Raw genomic sequence first — 19,654 nt, 5'->3', positions numbered from 1 at the left:
AGCCTTTTAGGTCTTCCCCTTCCCTTGATCGTGGTTTTAGTAGTTTAGCGTTTTGGGATCGGTTTGTGTTCCTAAGGTGTTGTGTTGGTCAGTCTGTTCTACACCTACCCTCGTCGATGTAGGTTTGATTGCATCGAAAGTTCCCGTCCCCGCCCCCATCCTCATGTCTTGTAAGCACAGTCCCGTAGTTAGGTTTGTGGTAGTTTTGGGCTTCCCCTCCCCCTCCCCCCGGTTAGTGTTGGACTCCCCTACCCCCTTTCCCTTTGTTAGTGTCGGGATTCCCCTTCCCCTACCCCCCGGTTTTTGGAGTTTCCAAACAATTAAGTCAAGTTTTTTCATAGAATCCGTGTTCAATCTCCGAATAAAAGGAGTGCGTTGTTATCGAGTTGTTGAAGTTATTATCGGTGCTTGGTTGTGGCCTTCGAAAAGTTTTAGTCAGGGGCAAGTTTGGTGGTTCAAAATAGTAACAGTTAAGTATGTCGTGTTTGGCTTTATGTGCTAAAGGTCAAGGTGACTCACGATGTTCGTGAGCAAGGACGAGGTGATGATAGGCTTTCATGGTTGGGACGAGTATTTACCGGTTTCGAAAATCGGCGGTGTGTTTGAGGGCTCAACTTTTTTGGCTCTCCTTTTAGCTTGGCATTTATATTAATGGTTTTTGCCTTGAAAACTTCAAATCTGCAAGCAGTACTCCAATTGCATTTGGGCGGTTTACAGCACGCCCATTCATCAACGTTTCTCCTTTAACATGGAGAAACCTGATATACTCTCGCTCGAGAGTAGTGAGTCACAATGGAACGTGACTCCTCACATGGTCATGAGTTTAAAATTCCAAGTGATGACAGATCATTGGGGTTGCTCATACGGCGAGACGCGATGCTCGCCTTTGGTTGTTCGTTGTCCAAATCGTGATCATCTATCGCTTTTTCAACCTCTTCCATCAGCCACCCGAGGTTTGGATCCACCATCAACAACACTGACCAGCGACGTTCCCCTTTCTACGCGACTTTGTTTTGTTTGTATTTATTTATGTATTAGGAATATACGAGCTCTTAAGGTTTCTTTAAGTTTTTGTGTTTGTTTTAGTTTGGGTTGTATTAGCATTAGGTTGTACTACGTCTTTTAATTAATGTACGATTTCTCGTTGTTTTGAAAAAAAAAACATTTCGAGTTTCCTTAAAAGAAATTGGAACAACCAATTCGTTAACTATACATTTTTTTTTGCCAGAAGCATAGATTCATGTTCATGCTTGACTTCATCCAAGATTGTCATCATCTTCAAACTCCGCTAGCTAAATAAGAAAAAGAACTAAACAACCATGTTAAATGAAAAAAAATTCTAATGAAATAGTGTTCTTTGTATCAGACTCTTAGTTTTAAAAAGTGCGGCCTATGCACTAGGTGAGAAGAGGCGTGGACCATAACGCATTCTACGAGCTAGGTGAAGCATACAACGAAAGATAACTTGAGACGCGCGCTTTTTGCTGCCTTAGGGAGAGTACTTTGGTACCAACTCTATTTTGATACGAACTTTCAGTTTGTACCGAGGTTACATCTTGGTACGGTGACTTTATTTTGGTGCCACTTATTCTTATATTTGGTATAAAATGTTTTTGTCTTTTTTATGTGATGTCATTTTGACATTTCACTATGAGAAGCCTATACAAGTCGCCAGGCTGACAATTATACCACTGCAACAGTCCAATAATAAGAGTAACTATGCTGATTGAGTAAGGTATGCTAAGACTATGTGTGCAGGCCGACGACTATTCCACTGCAATAGTCCAATAACAATGGCAAGAGTAAGGCACTAAGAGTCTAAGACTATGTTGGTCAACTAAGGTGTGCTTGCAGTATCGATGTTTTACGCACTAATTTCAAGCAACTCACACAAAAACGTAAAACTAATATCAAACAAAACCAAGATAAAAAAAAATGGACAAGAAATTCTTTGTCTTTTGCTTCTCTTCTTATTTGCTTCTGGTAATCACTTCAATTCCTCCTTTCCTAGATAAAATTCATTTATTAATATACAAAAATTATTAAAAGAGACAGTCTAATTTTACTATAAAAGTAGACATAGTCTCTAAATGGACTAACTAGTCACCGAAAAAAATTAACTTAGTTACTAGTGGGTCAATTCTTTTTTTGATATTAGGTTTACGATTGCCTAATTTTAACTTAAAAGTAGGCGGTCTCTTATAAGACAAACTCATTAATATAATACTTTACAATAATGATACTAAGTACAACTTAGCCTAGTGGTTAGCACTTTAGTATATATACTTGAGGTCTTAGGATCAAACCCTATACTATGCAATTTCTTAATTTTTTTAGTGTACATGGATTACATGAACTAAAACTCCCTAGGCACATTTTCTTGTTTTCGCACGCCTTTTAATATATTTGTATAGATGTTTTTATAATGGCAAGACTAAGATTATGTTAGTCAATTGTGCTGAAGAAAACTCATACATACTCCACTAAGAATTGCTTGTTGAATGTAAAACATCTACTCTTGGCTCTCACCTATATATACATCTGTTGAGTGTCGATAATATACGTACTAATTTCAAGCAGCTAGCAAAAAAAAAAAATTAAAAACTACTATCAAACAACACCAGGATCAAAAATGGAGAAGAAATTCTTTGGGCTTTGTCTTTTGCTTCTCTTCTTATTTGCTTCTGGTAATCACTTCAATTCCTCCTCTCCTAATGTTTTTATAATGTGTTCCCTCCATTTCTCTACATTTTTTTCAATTATAATTTGTACAGTTTACTAGGAGAACATAGAAAATGGGAAAAGGTAGTGTAGGAAAGAAAAGGTAGAAAGGCTCTAAAAAATATTTTAAGAGGAAAAATAAAGATATATCTGATCTTTGATATTTGTGTGGAGGTAGAGGCAGACCCAGCCCATTGATCGCTACGTGGGTCGTGGACCTATCACGATCAAGAAATTTTATTTCAAACCCATCTCGGCATGAGTCCGCCTATCTGGTCCGTAGGCCGTCCCGCAGGCTGAATGTCCATTTTCTTTGTTTTTTAGTCTAAAATTACCAAAAAACAAAAAAAAATAACATAGAACATGGGTCAAGCCTGCGGGAGGCACGAGCCCGACCTGCAGGGCCATAGACAAAATTTCAAACCCGGCTCGCCATTCACAGACCTCGAGCCCGACCCGTCGGTGCCTATATCCCGTGGGCCAAGCCCGTGAACAGACCCGACCGATCCATGCCCATGTCTATGTGGGGGTATGTAAGGGTAATAAATGGAAACTATTCTTTGCCATTTCCGGAATGAAACAAAGAATGGATAAAACATTGAGAATTGGCCCAAAACAAAAATTGGGTATAACTTAGAGAACCATGAGTATATATATATACTTCCTATATTTCTTAAACAATTTTGTTTTGATTATGGAGTAGTGATAGTCTTGTGTCATTGGCTTCACCTCCGATCATAAGGTCTTGTGATCGAGTTTCAACTCTTGCGTAGCAAGAGTGATTCTCGAATTTACCCTCACTTGCAAGAAATTTAACTTACCTTTTTGAAAAACTTGATTTGTATTATATTTGTCAATGACAATGCCTAACTTTGACAATCAATAAATATATTTGATTATATATTAGAAAAAAGAATGAAAAGTTGATATCAAAAAATTATATACATCGACATAATCCAACATATTTATGTTACGTTTTTTTTTATATTTAAGTTAAAAATATAAAGTCAAATTTAGCTTACCAATAATGTAAAAATCAAAATATTGCAAATATTGAGAAACAGAGGAAGTATATATGTGGTCATTTCTTAAAATCGTTTTTTGGCTTCATAAGATAAATTGACCTATCGGATCGAAACCTTACGTAGGACAACTCGACCCGAATTAGCGGATTAGATACTTTGAGAATATGGAGGATGGTAAGGGATATCCCTACCTCAAAGTGGCCCCTAGTGGGAATTGAACCCCCAACCTTAAGGTTGTAATGCACAATCCCAACCACTAATGACTAAACCAAGCCTAGCTGGCTCGCCAACTATTCGAGCTCTGCTCGAAAATTTCTAGAGTCGAGCATAGCATAGTTCGATTCACAAAGTTCGTGAGCAGGCTCTCTAAATATGTTTTAACTATATTATTTTCCATATTATGAAAATTAAATGAAAAGTTATATTTAAATTTTGTACATTATTTGTACAAAAACTCAAACTAAGTAGTCTAAACCTCTTTATAAAATAAATGAAATATAGTTTTTTAATGCAAATTCAATTTTTAGGTAAATCGAACTAGAACATTTAAACTCGAAAAAGCTCGATATTTGGCTCGAGTTCGAGTAAAATTGTAACGAGTCGAGCCGAGTAACTCCAGGCTGGTCTCAGTTCGGCTCGTTGAAACCCCTACTACCTATATATGGTCACTTTTTTTATATACTACCTTTGTATTTTTTAGGCTTCAAAAATTGTAGATCAGTTTAGAAAATGTGAGTGTGTATACGAAAAAGTACTATAAAATAAGAGAAATAATGTAAAAAGATAGGTAGGTAACGAATAAAGTAAGAGAGTTTGAAAGATATAAAAATTTTTTTGATAAGGTGCTAAAATGGTATGAAAAAAATTTAATAAATAAAGTTGAATTAGTGAAGTAAAAAAAAAAAACAACCATATAAGAAAGAAACGTGAGTAGATAAAAAAAAAGGATAATGTTATATGTAGCCCTTAGGGCTACATATAAGCATTAAATACATTTCTTTAAATGGAAACAGTTTAAGAATTTAAGACACATTTTCACATCAACTGAGGTAATTAATGCTTGATTCAATATTTTATTTCCATTTTAAGCACCTTATACATAGCCCTAAGGGCTATGTATATCATTTTTCAAAAAAAAAAGGGAAAAGCTAAATGCAACCCTTAGGGCTGCATATAAGAACCTATAAATGGAAATTATTTTGTAAAACAAGCATTAATGACCTTGATAAATGCATGCTTTTTGTCATAAATAACCAATTTTATACTAGTTTAGGAAAGGTATTTAATGCTTATATGCAGCCCTAAGGGCTGCATTTAGCATTACCCAAAAAAAAAAGCTAGGATGAGATTTCAGGAGTCAACTTTTATGTGGAATTGTCGGAACTTCTATTTACAATCCAAGGCCATCTATACATTATTAAAGGGTGTTATAAGTCTACCTGCCACGTAATACTACCCTTTTAGTTGTTTCATTTCATGTCATCAACATACATCAAACAATTAGAAAACATGTTTCGTACAAGATCCGACCATGTGACATCAAGTTAATATAGTTAAGTTCTAACCACGAACTATGAAACATTAGATAAGTTCTTTTGACATGAAAGTAATTAATAACCCGAAGCATCGCCTATATATACCTGATAACTAGTTGCTAATTATTTGGTTACTTTGTAGACAAAAAAAATTATAAAACTTGCTAGTGTAAAATGAGAGGTTTTTTCGGTCGAATTTAACAATATGGGAAAAGTAGAATATATAATAAATTCCCGCTTCTTATAATATATACAAAAATTATTAAAAGAGACGGTCTAATTTTAATATAAAAGTAGACCTAGTTACTAAATGAATTAAACTAGTCACCGAAAGAAATTAAACTAGTAGTCACTATTAGGCTTACCATTGCCTAATGTTAATTTAGAAGTAGGCGGTCTCTTACAAGACAAAGTCTAATATATATGAAAGATATTATTTACTAATGGAAAATTTAATGAGAAGTTACTTCCTGTATTGTCAATTAAACAACTTTTGGAAATATTCATGGATTTTGTCATATTCCTATATGAACCAAAGGATTACATATTTAGGAAAGTATAGGTAAGCAACTTCTTATATTTTGTGAGAATCATTATGTACCAAAATTGAGTCGAAAAAACATTCGGTCAATCCAGTTGGTAATAAATTACCACTTAGTATATATAATTAGATTATGAGATCTTTCTCAACAATGGTGAATATATTTTGGTTGTGAGTAGATGTATTTATCTCCAACTAAACCACCTTTATTTTTCTAATTTTAGTCGACCAAACAATATCTCCATATCTAACTTCCTATTCATTTTTTATATAAAATAAATTGCTTAAGATATTTGAGTTTTCTTGTGTGTATTTGACAGAGATGAACATGATGGTTGAGGTTGATGGTGCCAATTGTGCCAAACCAAGCAAGTATTATAGAGGCCCTTGCTTTAATAGTATATCTATAAAGGCTTGTACGCAGAGGTGTAGCCAAGAGAATTGGCCTATCGGACTGTGTAATGGTCTCAGATGTGAATGTCAACGGCCTTGTTAAGCAGGATATGATCCTAATCCATAATGTATGCGTAAATTCATACAATAATAAATGCTTATTACTACTAAATAAATGTTTATTGCTACTACTCCGTCCCATAATATAGTGTTTACATTCTTTTTAGCTTGTCCCAAAATATTGTGCATGTTTTCTTTTTTACTCGTATCAATTTATTTGGACTAAATTATCCTTCATTTCTACATAAACTTTACAAAATACCCCTATATTTATTTAAAATATGGGCCCTTATTTATTATTTTACACCATTTTAATGAACATTTATTGCTTTTTTATTTTAATTTAAAGGAAAAGGACGGTAAAGAGTTAGTTCCAAGACAAAGTTACCAAGAAAGCACTTATCCTTTCATTTTTCTTAATTCTCGTGAAAAATGAGAAATAAGCATTATATTATGGGACGGAGGGAGTACTTGTTACTACTACTTTATTTATTTAATCTTTTATTTTTATTAAACTAGCACTATATTATGTGATGGAAGGAGTACTTGTTATTACTACTTTATTTATTAAATTTTATTATTATTATTGAACTCGAGCTAAATAAATTCTTTTACTACGTACTACTTGTTCTTGCTCGTAATAATGATAATAATAATTATTATTATTAATGTTATTATAATAATAATTATTATTATTAATGTTATTATAATAATAATAAGAAGAAGAAAAATATTAATAATAATATTATAATTATTATAAGAATATTAATATTATTATTATTACTGCAATAGTAGTAGCACTGTAGCAGTAGTAATAATGATAATAATAATAATAATAATAATAATAATAATAATAATTTCATTATAATAATAATAATTATTATTATTATTAGTATTGTTATTAAGTAATCATCGAAAATTAATCGTAATATAATATAATATTATATATATATATATATACACTAATTACTATACTTGTATTAAGTGGGTAACTTCTCTAAATAATTATTTGTATAATTTCTTTCACTCCGTTTCTAGAAAACCTTACTAAATTATAAATTTAACTTAAAAAGGGAACAATAATTGAAGTAAGACATATAAGTAAAAAGAAAAAAGCTAAGGGAAAATTTTGCCCAATTTTAGAATTTCGATACCACCATCAACATATACTAATCAATACATGTATCTATCTATACAAATATATTAATAGGCATTCCTATCAAAATAGAATGATGCCACGTGTCATTCTTGTCAACCTTGTTAATACACATGTTTATGATCTCATTTTTTTAAAAAAATATCTTTAAATGCGTAGCTACTAGGAATTGAATACATGACGACCTTTGAAATGAAATGTAAGAGTTTAACCATCAATCCACTACAATTTCAATGTTTAATATATAATTGTAAAGACATTGACAAGCCTTTTTATTTCTAACACTTTTATTAAGATAACAATATTCGCCTACTCCCATTCCATTGAAATTGTTATTTTTATCTATAATATATAATACCTTAGTTTTTTTTTTATATATAAAAACAACTTATCATGACATTGTACATGCATGATCTGATTCACATTTTAGTTGATTTGATTATATTTAAAACTGACAACATTCATAAAATAGGTGATTTGAATTATCTCCTACATGATCAAAGGTGTCTAAATTGCCATAAGTAAACTTTAACATGAAAATTTGTATCAAACCCAAGTGCAATATGTTGGTGTACTTTACTCTTTTTGTCTTTTTTGTCAAATTACTTTAATACCCCAGTATGGACAAATACTGGGTATGCGCCAACACTTTCTCTATAATGTTGGAGTTAAATGTTATTGAGCTCTAACTCACTTATATATGTTATACTTTTCATCTCCTTTTTCAGGTATGGTGGACAAGAAACGATAAAATGACATACTTGTGATATATGATGTCATGAATGAATAATGTAAAATATTAAAATATAAAATAAATGGTTGTCTGCCTACTTTTATATGTATTGTTGTCTTTCTTATTAGGTTTTGAAATGGCCATTATGTATTAATGTGCTCTTTTGATCCTTGTACTTTTAAACTATGTGGTTTGAAGCTTTTAGGCTCTAATATAATATAATTTTCCTTTCTATTGAGAAAAAAGTCTATTTTGAGTTGTATCTTTCCAGCTTCTTGTGAAGTTGATATCCATTGTTGAATATTTATATATATTTATTACCTGCTCAATTAACATCCAGTAACATTATTGAATGACACTCGTCTTATTCTCGTGTAAATTTTCTCTCTCTAATTTTCTCTCCCAACTTTTACAAATTATAATTGCTATAAATCTAACAAAATCCTTTCAAAACATAGTAGTTCCAATTATGAATAGTGTTTATTACCCCTGAATTATCTACAACGACCATTTTGTAATTATCGTCAAAAGATACTACTTGTTGACTGTAAGTAGTCAAATCTCAAATGCCATCATTGTTTGTTTGTTTTTTTACAACGGGGAAATTGTGCGTTAATGAAAAACAGAAGTACAACCTAACGCTAATACAACTAAACAAAAATGAAGAAACTAAAATGAGCTCTACTCGCTCTTACATAACAATTACAATAACATAAAAAACTTAAACTAAGATGATAAAAATGCTTGATCTGGAGGTCTGACTTGATAGGAAACTATAATGAATCTCTTCTGCTAGTGGATGACGAGTGCCAGAACCCTGATGAAAGGAGTGAGAGGAGAGGGTTGATTTCACAATCGAGGCAGCAAAGTAACCGTGAGATTAGAAACTCGCAACAGGACGAATCCTAGTGACCTTCTGTCATAGGGGATTTTGGGATCGGGATTCCCGGAAGAGTCACAATCCTTTGTGACTCAATACCCATATGGAAGGGTATTTCAGGCTTCTCCTTTGATGAGAAGCTCAAATGAGTTGACGCACTATAAACCCAATTGACAAATTGGGGAGTCGTCTTCATATATCTTTTTGTCAAGGCAAGGTTTGATAAAATCCTTACCAAACAAGATTGAATCTAACCATTGTTAGATCTCGAAAAACCATCCGATTTTCAAAATTGGATAACACAAACCTCAACCATGAAGTCTCTTGCCACACAAACCCTAACCAACTACATTAACCAAATCCATCATCTTAAAGACGAGCACTACCTTCGGTAATTAACAAAAGCATCAAGCAGATTGAGATTGTAATCCCCCATATTTTTAAGATATTTAATTAAATAGTTTTAATCATTTTTAATTATTAAAGCTATTTAATTTCAGTATTTAAGAGCAGAAGGGTATTTTGGTTATTTTACCAAAAGAGTATTTGAGTATTCCCACAAAAAAGTATTTTAGTATTTTCAAAAAAGTATTTTGTTAATATTAGTAGGAAGATTATTTTGGAAATTTATCATCAAATGTATTTTGGCAATTTGATGAGTAAGGGCATTTTGATCTTTTACCCAAATTGGCTACCACTATAAAAAGGAAACCCTAAAGTTTCCCATCTTTTTCACTAGCCACTTTCTTCAAAAAGGAGTAAGGAATTCCTTTCTCTCAAACTCTTTCTTCCTTAAGTAAGTTCTTCAAGTAATTTCTTCAAAGATTCAACTTCTAATCTAGTATTTGTTTTTGAAAAATTGTAGGGAGATCTTGCAAGTACCAAAGGAAAGTAGAAAGGTTATTTTTCTGAATTTTATTTTCTTCTTTTACTTTCTTCCCCTTTATTTTCGGACTCCTCCTCCCCCTTGCGTTTTCCGGCCACCTTGTGGCGGTGGGGTTTGGCTGGGCACCGGCGAGTGTGGCGTGGCCACTGCCGTGCCAGTGTAGCAGCAGTAGCTGGGCACGACGAGTGCCACCTGCCGCTGCCGCGCCGGTGGCGGTACAGGTGGTGCTCGTGGTGGCGCCGGGGAGTGTTAAGTTTTGGCTTTTGTGGTTTTCGAACCACTTGTAAAAAAAAAAAAAAAATCTGTTATTATTATTTATTAATTTACAACAATAAATTATTAGGAAAATAGTAGTTTTTATGAGGTTTTAAGTATTAGTTTGTAGTGGGTTTTGCCTACTAGTAAAGGTTTTCAAGTTATGACTTTAAAATAGTTTTTAAAGCATTTGTAAGGAAAAATCAGCTTTATTATTATATTTAAAATGCTGATTTTCATTTATTAGTAGTCTTTGAATTGTTGTTGGAAAGTACTAATTGATGGTACTTTATTGTTGGTAGGTTTCAAGCATAATTAAAGCTAGTCAAACTTTTGACTGTTGATTTTGTGTAATCAAGGTACATACACTTTGACCTTGACTTTAGTAGTTTCCAAGGATATATATATATTTTATTGAGCATGAGGAGTAAGGAGAGGCTTATGCCTTGAAATTGTTTGAGTATATGTTGAGAACTTAGAAAGGAGATTAGGAATGGAACTTTTGAGTTATTCCTATATTTGAAAAGCATGTGATTGATGATTATTGCTTTTGAGCATGATTAAAGTTATTAAAGTTACTCTTGAAGTTATGGCTTGCCTATGAATATTTTATTGAGCATGGTCTCATTTGATGTTATATATTTTATTGAGCATGGTCTCATTAGAAGTTTTATATATTATTGAGCAAGGTCTCATGAGAAGTTATATTTTGTTGAGCTAGGTCTCACAAGTTTTCAAGTTATTGAGCAATGTCTCACAATAAAGTTATTGAGCAATGTCTCACAATAAAGTTATTGAGCAAGGACTCACAAGTAGTTGAATCATTGAGCAATGACTCAATCGATTGGATCATGGATCCTTAAGAAAGTAAGAAAAAGGACTCATGGAGTCATTAAAGTAATAAGATGAGCAAGGTCTCAAAGAATTTAGAATTGAGTTAATTATGGTGTTTGTTGCATTCACTTGTTAAAGAAAGATAAGAAATTAATTTATTTGCTAGATGTATTATTGTGAATGTGTCTCACATAATGGGCTTTGGCAATAAAACTCTTGGGATGGATCCCCCATGAGTATTGAACATAAGGGGGGAGTTAGTGTGAAACTATACTCCTGCATATAGCTTAGCATGACGATGTTAATGCTTTTATTTTAGGAAAAATTGACAAAAATAAGTCAACCTTTGGCCGGTATTCCCCAAATAAGCCAACCTTTTGAAAATCCAGATATAATACAACATTTGAATCATTTTTGCCAAATTTAGGTCAGATGACCTGTAACCGGTTATTTAGGTAATGTTTTTATTTTATTTCTTTAATTTTCTTCTTAATTCTCTCTTTATTCTTCTCTTCTCTCTTCTAATCTCCTGCTTCCCTCTCCTCTGTCTTCCAACTTCTCTCATCACTCATCGATCATCCAACCACCGAGCCCCCAACCATCGGATCGCCACCCTCCGAGCATCGAACTTCCACCGCCGCAGCATCTCCTTTCTATCTCTCCCTTTTTCGAAAGTTGGTTGTGGTGGTTTTGCTAGTTTGGTGGTTTCGTGGTGGTTACAGGTTTGTTTGGGGAGATTTTGGGCATAGGTATGGTGGTTTTGGGGAGGGTGACGGTGGGTTTCGAGTTTGAATTGTAGTTTCGGGTTGTAATTTCCGAGTTTGGGGTGGGTGCAGTGTTTAAGGTTTCGAGGTGGGGTGGTGGTTTCGGGATTCGGTGGTGGTTTTGGGGTTTGGGATGGGTTCGATCGTGGTTTTGCGGTTGGGCTGGGTTCGGTGGTGGTTTTGCGGTTTGGGCTAGGTTCAGTGGTGGTTTTGCGGTTTGGGCTAGGTTCGGTGGTGGTTTAGCAGTTTGGGTTGGGTTCGTTTTTAATGATGATGGTGGAGGGGCTAGGTTTCAGTGTTTAATGGTGGTGGAGGGGCTGGGTTTCGGTGTTTGATGGTGAAGGGGGCGGGTTCAGTGTTTAATGGTGGTGGAAGGGCTGGGTTCGGTGTTTTTCGGTGGTGGGGCTGCTGGGTTCGGTGGTAGTGGGGCTACTGGATTCGGTGGCGGCTGCTGCGTTCAGTGGTGGGGCTGTTGGGTTCGGTGGCGGGCTGCTGGGTTCAGTGGTGGGGCTGTTGCGTTCGGTGGTGGTCGGGCTGCTGGGTTCGATGGTGGTGGGGCTAAGTTTGGTGGTGGTGGGGCTAAGTTTGGTGGTGGTGGTGGTTAGTGGTAAAATCAGATTTAATTTTAATTCATAATAATTATATATTATTGATCATAATTAACCTTGATTTATTATAATTTATTCTAATTAATCATCATTAACCTGTTACAACCTGTATCAGTAGGTAAACTTAAATCAGAAGCCTAAATTTGGCAAAAATGATGCAAATATTGTATTATATCTGGATTTTTAAAAGGTTGGCTTATTTGGGGAATACCGGCCAAAGGTTGGCTTATATTTGTCAATTTTTCCTTTATTTTATCAAGCAAGTTTATGGAATTCCAATTATCAAGATCTTTGAGTGGACTAGGTGTCACTCGTATTCTTTATCTCTGAGATGTTGAGTCTAGAGGCTCACTCTCACCCTCGTTCATTACTAACAAGCTTAAAATTCTCGAGTCAAGTTATTTAAAGTTCATGGAACTTTAGTAAGAGGTGTGGGATCTCTTACACAAGGAATAGTAGCCCGTATGACTCCAAGAGGAGGACGGTGCCCGTTCATTGCCAAATAATAATAATAAAAGAAAGTATTTAGTAAGTTCAGTTATATGCTTGTCGCATGTAGAGTCGTAAGAAGAGCAAGCCGAAGTGATTGAGGATTGCATGCATTATTATTCGCATTAGTTAATTAGTTGTGTTATGTACTCAGCGTTGCTGATGTATGTGTTTCTTTGTTTCTTTTGGTTGTTGTTTTTCCTCAACAACCCTGTGATGATCCATTTGGTGAGCAGAGTTTAGAGAAGAAGTTGCAGGTACAAGTTCTTGATGTGCATGGAAATCATAAGCATCCGAATGGGAGTTTTCAGTACATGAGTACTCTATTACTTAAGCTATCTTGAATTTCATGTTTTACTTTACTTGACCAATGGGGTCAAGGTTTGACTTTTGAAGATGGGACTAGAATGGGATAGTCTCGGAGTTTGTAATTCATTTACATACTTTCTTATTTCCGTTGTATTAAAGTATTTCCAGTTTATTTTAAAAGACTTCCGCTGTATTATCTGATTAGCCTACGTATTATCATGCGTGGCATAACAACTCCCAATTTCTCCTAGTTTATAAAAGGAGGAGTCGTGGGGGGTTACAAAGTGGTTACCAGAGCTCCAAGGTTTATATTACCTTATTTTACAAAAGTTTTCGAACTTAAAAGTATTTCAAAGTCGAATTGCAAAAAGGGAAGGGAATTGCATATGCATATGTACATTGCGTCGCATTAGCCACTAAGTCTTTATGTGTCTTAGATTAGTAAGTGCTCTAAGTTCTAGTAGCACTTTTGATGTGTTTTATGTGACTAAGTGTTTGATTGCAACGTGGTTAGCTTTTTCTACTTGCATGGAGTGACTGAAAGGTGTAGTATGACTACAAAGTAGTGCTAGTTTTGTCTAATCTACTACTCTAGTAAGAGAGTTAGTATAAAAGTTCCTTAGAAAGGAGACTGCGAATTAAATGTCAGCGTGGCATTTGCTTAGTATTTTTGACCTATATTGAGGGTCAATAAGCGATTTTTGAGTCAATTTTTTTTTTCTGTGGCAGATCAATGGCCGATAGAAACGCTAGAATTGATGCTCAACTGAGGAATTTAGTCCGAGTGACTACGAATTTAGCTAGAAGAGGTCCTTCGAAGAAGAAGTCTGTTGATTGGTTTAAGAGGGTTAGTGATAGTAAACCCTTCTTATGATGGGAAGGGTGATCCTGTTAAGCTTGAGAACTGGGTTAGGGATTTTGAGAAGCTATTCGATGCTATCCAATGTCCAGATAATAGGAAAGTAGCTATAGCTGCATATTACCTCAAGGAGGAAGCTGACTTTTGGTGGTCGCAGCATAAGGAGACGTTAATGGCAAGGCCTGACTTTGATTGGAAGGCTTTTGGAGTAGCTATGAAGGAGAAATTTTATCCCAATTTCTTGAGGAGGCAAAAGGCCACTGAGTTTGATGAGTTGAAGCAAGGTGACTCTGTGGAGCAGTACTATGAGAAGTTTGTAGGATTGATGAAGTTTGCTCCAGAGTTAGTACCTACTGAGGAAAGAAAGGCTATTAGGTTCGAGACTGGACTTAGTCTTGAGGTGAAGCTTGGGCTAGGAGGTTCAACTTTCAGGACCTTAGAGGAAGTGTATGATAGAGCTGCTCATTTAGGTTCCTATTTAAAAATGGAGTTAGAGCTCAAACAACAAGAGGAAGGAGAATCCTAGTCAGAATTTCCAGAGGAACGACAAGAAGTTCAAGCCTCAAAATAACTTTCACCAAGGAGGACAATCTAGTGGCCAAAGGAATGGAGGCCAGTATCAACCACAGAAGGGTGGAAATGGTTCTAATAAGGGAAAGAAAGGAGACGAACGCGTGTATTTCTGCAAGAGGTGCCCATACAATCATCCTGGAAAGGATTGTGAAGGAAAGCTGGTGGAGTGTAACTACTGCCACAAATTGGGTCACCGAGAGTATGAGTGCTTCTCCAAGAACCCTGAGTTGAAGACTGACAAGGGCAAGAGCGGAAACCAATTTGGTCAGGGTAATCGAAACCAATCAGGAGGCAACAACTATCAAGGTGGGAACAACAAGACCGTTTTGGGTGGAGCTGGCCCTAGTGTGCCTGCAGTTGCTAGATTGAATGTCATAAGTGCTAGAGAAGCTGAGACGTCCAAGGACGTAGTTACGGGTAATGTTTCTATTAATTCCACTTTTGTTAAAGCTTTATTTGATTCAGGAGCCGAACGTTCATTTGTTTCAAAGTTAGTTGTTTCAAAATATGGCTTAGAAAACCCTAAGGATGTTGAAATTCCTATTATGTTACCATCTGGGGAAGTAGTAACTTGTTCAAGAGTATATGAAAACGTCCTTGTGAGAATTGGGGATGTAGACTTTGAAACCAACCTCATAAGATTTCCATTGGAAGACTTGGAGATCATTTTAGGGATGGATTGGCTTAAGGAGTATAAAGCCGAGATTCTTTGTGGAGAACAAAAAGTGAGATTGAGGAATAAGAATGGGAAAAAGGTGACTTTCAAGACTAAACCACAAGAAGGTAGAATTAAGATCATTTCAGCCTTAAGTTTGGTGAAGCAAGTGTGGAAGGGAGCTCCATTATTCTTGTGTAGTGTGCAAAGGAGGAAGAAGATAAGCTTAAGAATAGAGCATGTGAAAGTGGTGAATGAGTTTCCAGACGTATTTCGGAAGAATACCGGGAATGCCACCTCAGAGGGAGTTAGAATTCACCATAGACTTAGTTCCTGGAACTTCCCCTATATCAAAAGCACCCTATAGAATGGCTCCAGCAGAGATGAAGGAGCTCAACAAGCAACTAGAGGAATTACTCGAGAAAGGGTACATTAGACCTAGTTATTCTAATAGGATTTACGATGCGGAAATACAAACAATTTGTACAAAACCTATTCCCAAGAACACCCTAAAATACTATAATGAATCTACAATAGGGAGTTAAGTATTATACCTTTGAAGCGTGCCTCGTTGATGTTTAAGAACGTCAATTGAAGTTCCTCTACAAAAGTCCACCACCACAAGTTGATTATACCTCGGTTTCTAGAACCCAAAACAAAACTTTATTTTGTATGAACTTTTGAATATCTTGTGAGAAACTCTTTTTCTCTACCACAAACTCACGGCAAATTTGTAATAATATGTATGTCTTGTCAAAACAATTCACATCTATTTATTTGCTTTGTATGCTCATATAAAGGAAGGATTTGATTTCCTTTCAATTAAGAGGATATCAATCCATTAATTGATTGACTTTCTCAATCAATTAATATTGATATCAATCAATTATCCTATAATTGATTTGATCCAAATATAGCAAGATATTACCCATAACTTATTATGGACAAAAGAACATATTGGTATTATTGTATATATTAATCTTAAAAAGACTAACTAATCAACAATGTAGTTTATGTGTGACCCTGTAGGTCCAATATAGTTTAGTAGTAAATATTAATCGTTTATTAATATTACAAGTCAAGATTGGCCCTAGCAAAGCATCATGACTACCCAAACTATATGGATATAATTAATAATTTATAACTTTTGAGTTATGCACTTGATCATAGGACATACTCCAACAATCTCCCACTTGTCCTAGAGCAAGTGGTGCTTTATAATCCCTTTGTCTCTTATTGTTATATCTGAACATAAGGTAAGAAAACTTGTCATCCTTATGAAGTCCAGAATATTTCTCAGTCTCCAAGTTCAACTGTCAAACGAATGATTGAATCACAATCCATTCGAGCACGGCCATGCATTTTACAGTCTAAACTCTCCGAGAGGCCCAAAACAACATTCCTATGTAATAGGAGGACAATTCTTCTTATTTACCCTCTATCCTTCACACGACTCATAGCACATGACATGCCTTTATAGTCTCCTTTTACGGCACGACGTTTGACAATGCCAAAGTGTACTAGTCATCAATGTAAGGAATCAGTGGTAAACTCAAGTCTGAGGAATCAACTCTTTATAATTTAAGAGAAACTTATGACATTCAGCTCTTAAAGATTTCTCTATGTGGGTCAAATCCAATGTGTATTCACCAATTCACATTAATATAATTGATTAGACATCCAATGCCCCTATGATCCATGAAACATGATCATCAATCAATTTATAAACTAATCATTATAGGTCATTAATGTACCTACTTAATGACCTAATTAGGGATAGACAATCATTTATTTTAGTTCACTTAATAGGGTTCCATAGTTGAGTCCTCGTACTCAACATCCTATTTAAAACAACTGATTACTTTGGACATTTGTTTTAATACTAAACCGAATTTAAACAAACATATATTTATATAAAAATAAAAATAAACATAAACCTTTTATTTCAATAATGAAATGTGTTCAATATTAAAAAACTAATAGGTCATTCTCCAATGTTCCTAATTCCCATAGCTGAAATATGAGTCTCATGTTTCTGCTGAGAAAGTGGCTTAGTAAGCGGATCTGCAACATTGCTATCCGTATGAACTTTACATATCCTAACATCTCCTCGATCAACTATTTCACGAATCAGATGAAATCTCCTGAGTACATGTTTGGATTTTTGGTGTGATCTTGGTTCTTTTGCTTGTGCTATAGCTCCAGTATTATCACAATAAACATCCAAAGCACTAGCAATACTCGGAACCACTCCTAGTTCAGAAATGAACTTCTTAATCCAGACAGCTTCTTTTGCTGCTTCTGATGCAGCAATATACTCAGCTTCAGTTGTAGAATCTGCTATGGTGCTCTGTTTGGAACTTTTCCAACTCACCGCTCCTCCATTTAAACAAAATATGAATCCCGACTGCGATCGAAAATCATCCTTATCTGTTTGGAAACTAGCATCAGTATAACCTTTTATACTAGCTTATCCTCTCCTCCATAAACTAAGAATTTTTCTTTAGTCCTGTTAAGGTACTTTAGAATATTCTTCACAGCAGTCCAATGGTCATCACCTGGATTTGCTTGGTATCTACTGGTCATGCTCAAAGCATAGGAAACATCTGGTCTAGTACATATCATGGCATACATGATGGATCCAATAGCTGACGCATATGGGATCTTGCTCATGCGGTCTTTCTCATCAGTTGTCGAAGGACACTGAGTCTTGCTCAGACTTATGCCATGAGACATGGGTAGAAAACCTCTTTTACAACCTTTCATATTGAACCTAGTCAGAACCTTATCAATATAAGTTTCTTGACTTAGTCCAATCATTCTTTTAGATCTATCTCTATAGATCTTAATGCCTAGTATGTATTGAGCCTCACCAAGATCTTTCATTGAGAAACACTTTCCAAGCCATATCTTTACAGACTCTAACATGGAAATGTCATTTCCAATAGAAGTATGTCATCTACATACAAGACCAAAAAACAATCTTACTCCCACTAACTTTCTTGTAAACACAAGATTCCTCTTCATTTCTGAGAAAACCAAAACCTTTGATTGACTCGTTAAATCGGAGGTTCCAACTCCTTGATGCTTCTTTAATCCATAAATGACTTTTGAAGCTTGCATACCTTCTTAGTGCATTAGGATCAATAAAACCCTCTGGTTGTGTCATGACACTTCTTCTTCCAAAAAACCATTTAGGAAAGCGGTTTTAACATCCATTTGCCATATTTCATAGTCATAATATGAGGCAATTGCTAGAAGTATCCGAATAGATTTCAGCATAGCTACTGGTGAAAAGGTTTCATCATAGTCTATACCATGAATTTGTTTGAAACCTTGTGCCACCAGCCTAGTTTATGGATATATACATTTCATCCATGTCAGTTTTCAACTTGAAAACCCATTTGCATCCAATAGGTTTAACCCCATCGGGCAAATCAACCAAGTTCCAAACTTGATTTTCATACATGGAATCCATTTCGGATTTCATGGCTTTTGACCATAAGTCGGAATCTGAACTAGCCATAGCTGCTTTGTAGGTAGTAGGCTCATTGTTTTCTAAAAGCAATATTTCTTTATTATCAGACATGAGAAATCCATATCTCTCAGGTGCTGAAATTTTCCTAGTAGACCTACGAGGGGCGGGTGCCACAGAGGTAGATTCCTCAACAGGTTGTGGAGTCTTATCAGTTTCCACAATAACTTGTGGATGCTCCTGATATTGTGGCTCATTTTCAGCTCGAATTTCCTCGAGGTGAATATTTCTCCCACTTGAATTTCTAGAAAGATGTTCTCTTTCGAGAAAGACACCAGTTCGAGCCACAAACACTTTGTTCTCAGTTTTATTATAGAAGTAATACCCCTTTGTTTCCTTTGGATAACCCACAAAGTAACATTTGTCAGATTTAGGTGCAAGTTTGTCAGATTGTAAACGTTTTACATAAACTTCGCATCCCCAAATTTTAAGAAAAGACATAGTTGGAGTTTTTCCAGCCCATAACTCATATGGAGTCTTTTCAACAGCTTTGGTTGGAGTTCTGTTTAAGATTAGTGCGGCAGTTTCCAAGGCATGACCCCAGAATGATATCGGAAGATCGGCCTGACTCATCATTGATCGAACCATATCTAATAGAGTTCGATTTCTCCTTTCGGACACACCATTCCATTGTGGTGTTCCTGGAGGAGTTAGTTGGGAAAGAATTCCACAACTTTTGAGATGGTCATCAAACTCTTGGCTTAAATACTCACCACCTCGATCAGATCTAAGGGCTTTTATTGTCTTGCCAAGCTGATTCTGTACTTCCATTTGAAATTCTTTAAACCTTTCAAAAGCTTCAGATTTATGCCTCATAAGGTAGATATACCCATATCTACTGAA

The 19,654-nt window shown here is 35.2% G+C and overlaps 1 protein-coding gene and 1 long non-coding RNA gene across 2 annotated transcripts; both read left to right on the top strand.

Annotated features, from left to right (window-relative positions):
* Positions 1-2,542: 2,542 nt before the first annotated feature.
* On the top strand, positions 2,543-8,398 carry LOC104887732 (uncharacterized). Its single transcript, XR_789383.3, has 3 exons — positions 2,543-2,687; positions 6,143-6,343; positions 8,160-8,398. It is a non-coding gene; the product is annotated as an uncharacterized LOC104887732 (long non-coding RNA).
* Positions 8,399-13,922: 5,524 nt separating this feature from the next.
* LOC130590310 (uncharacterized) lies at positions 13,923-15,643 on the top strand. The gene is made up of 3 exons (XM_057392392.1): positions 13,923-14,036; positions 14,086-14,448; positions 14,543-15,643. Exons 1-3 carry the CDS (start codon positions 13,923-13,925, stop codon positions 15,641-15,643), a joined length of 1,578 nt encoding a protein of 525 aa, XP_057248375.1.
* Positions 15,644-19,654: the final 4,011 nt, after the last annotated feature.

The sequence above is a fragment of the Beta vulgaris genome, chromosome 2, assembly GCF_026745355.1.
Source record: "Beta vulgaris subsp. vulgaris cultivar EL10 chromosome 2, EL10.2, whole genome shotgun sequence".
NCBI lineage: Eukaryota > Viridiplantae > Streptophyta > Magnoliopsida > Caryophyllales > Amaranthaceae > Beta > Beta vulgaris.
This window is presented reverse-complemented; position numbering and strand designations above follow the sequence as displayed.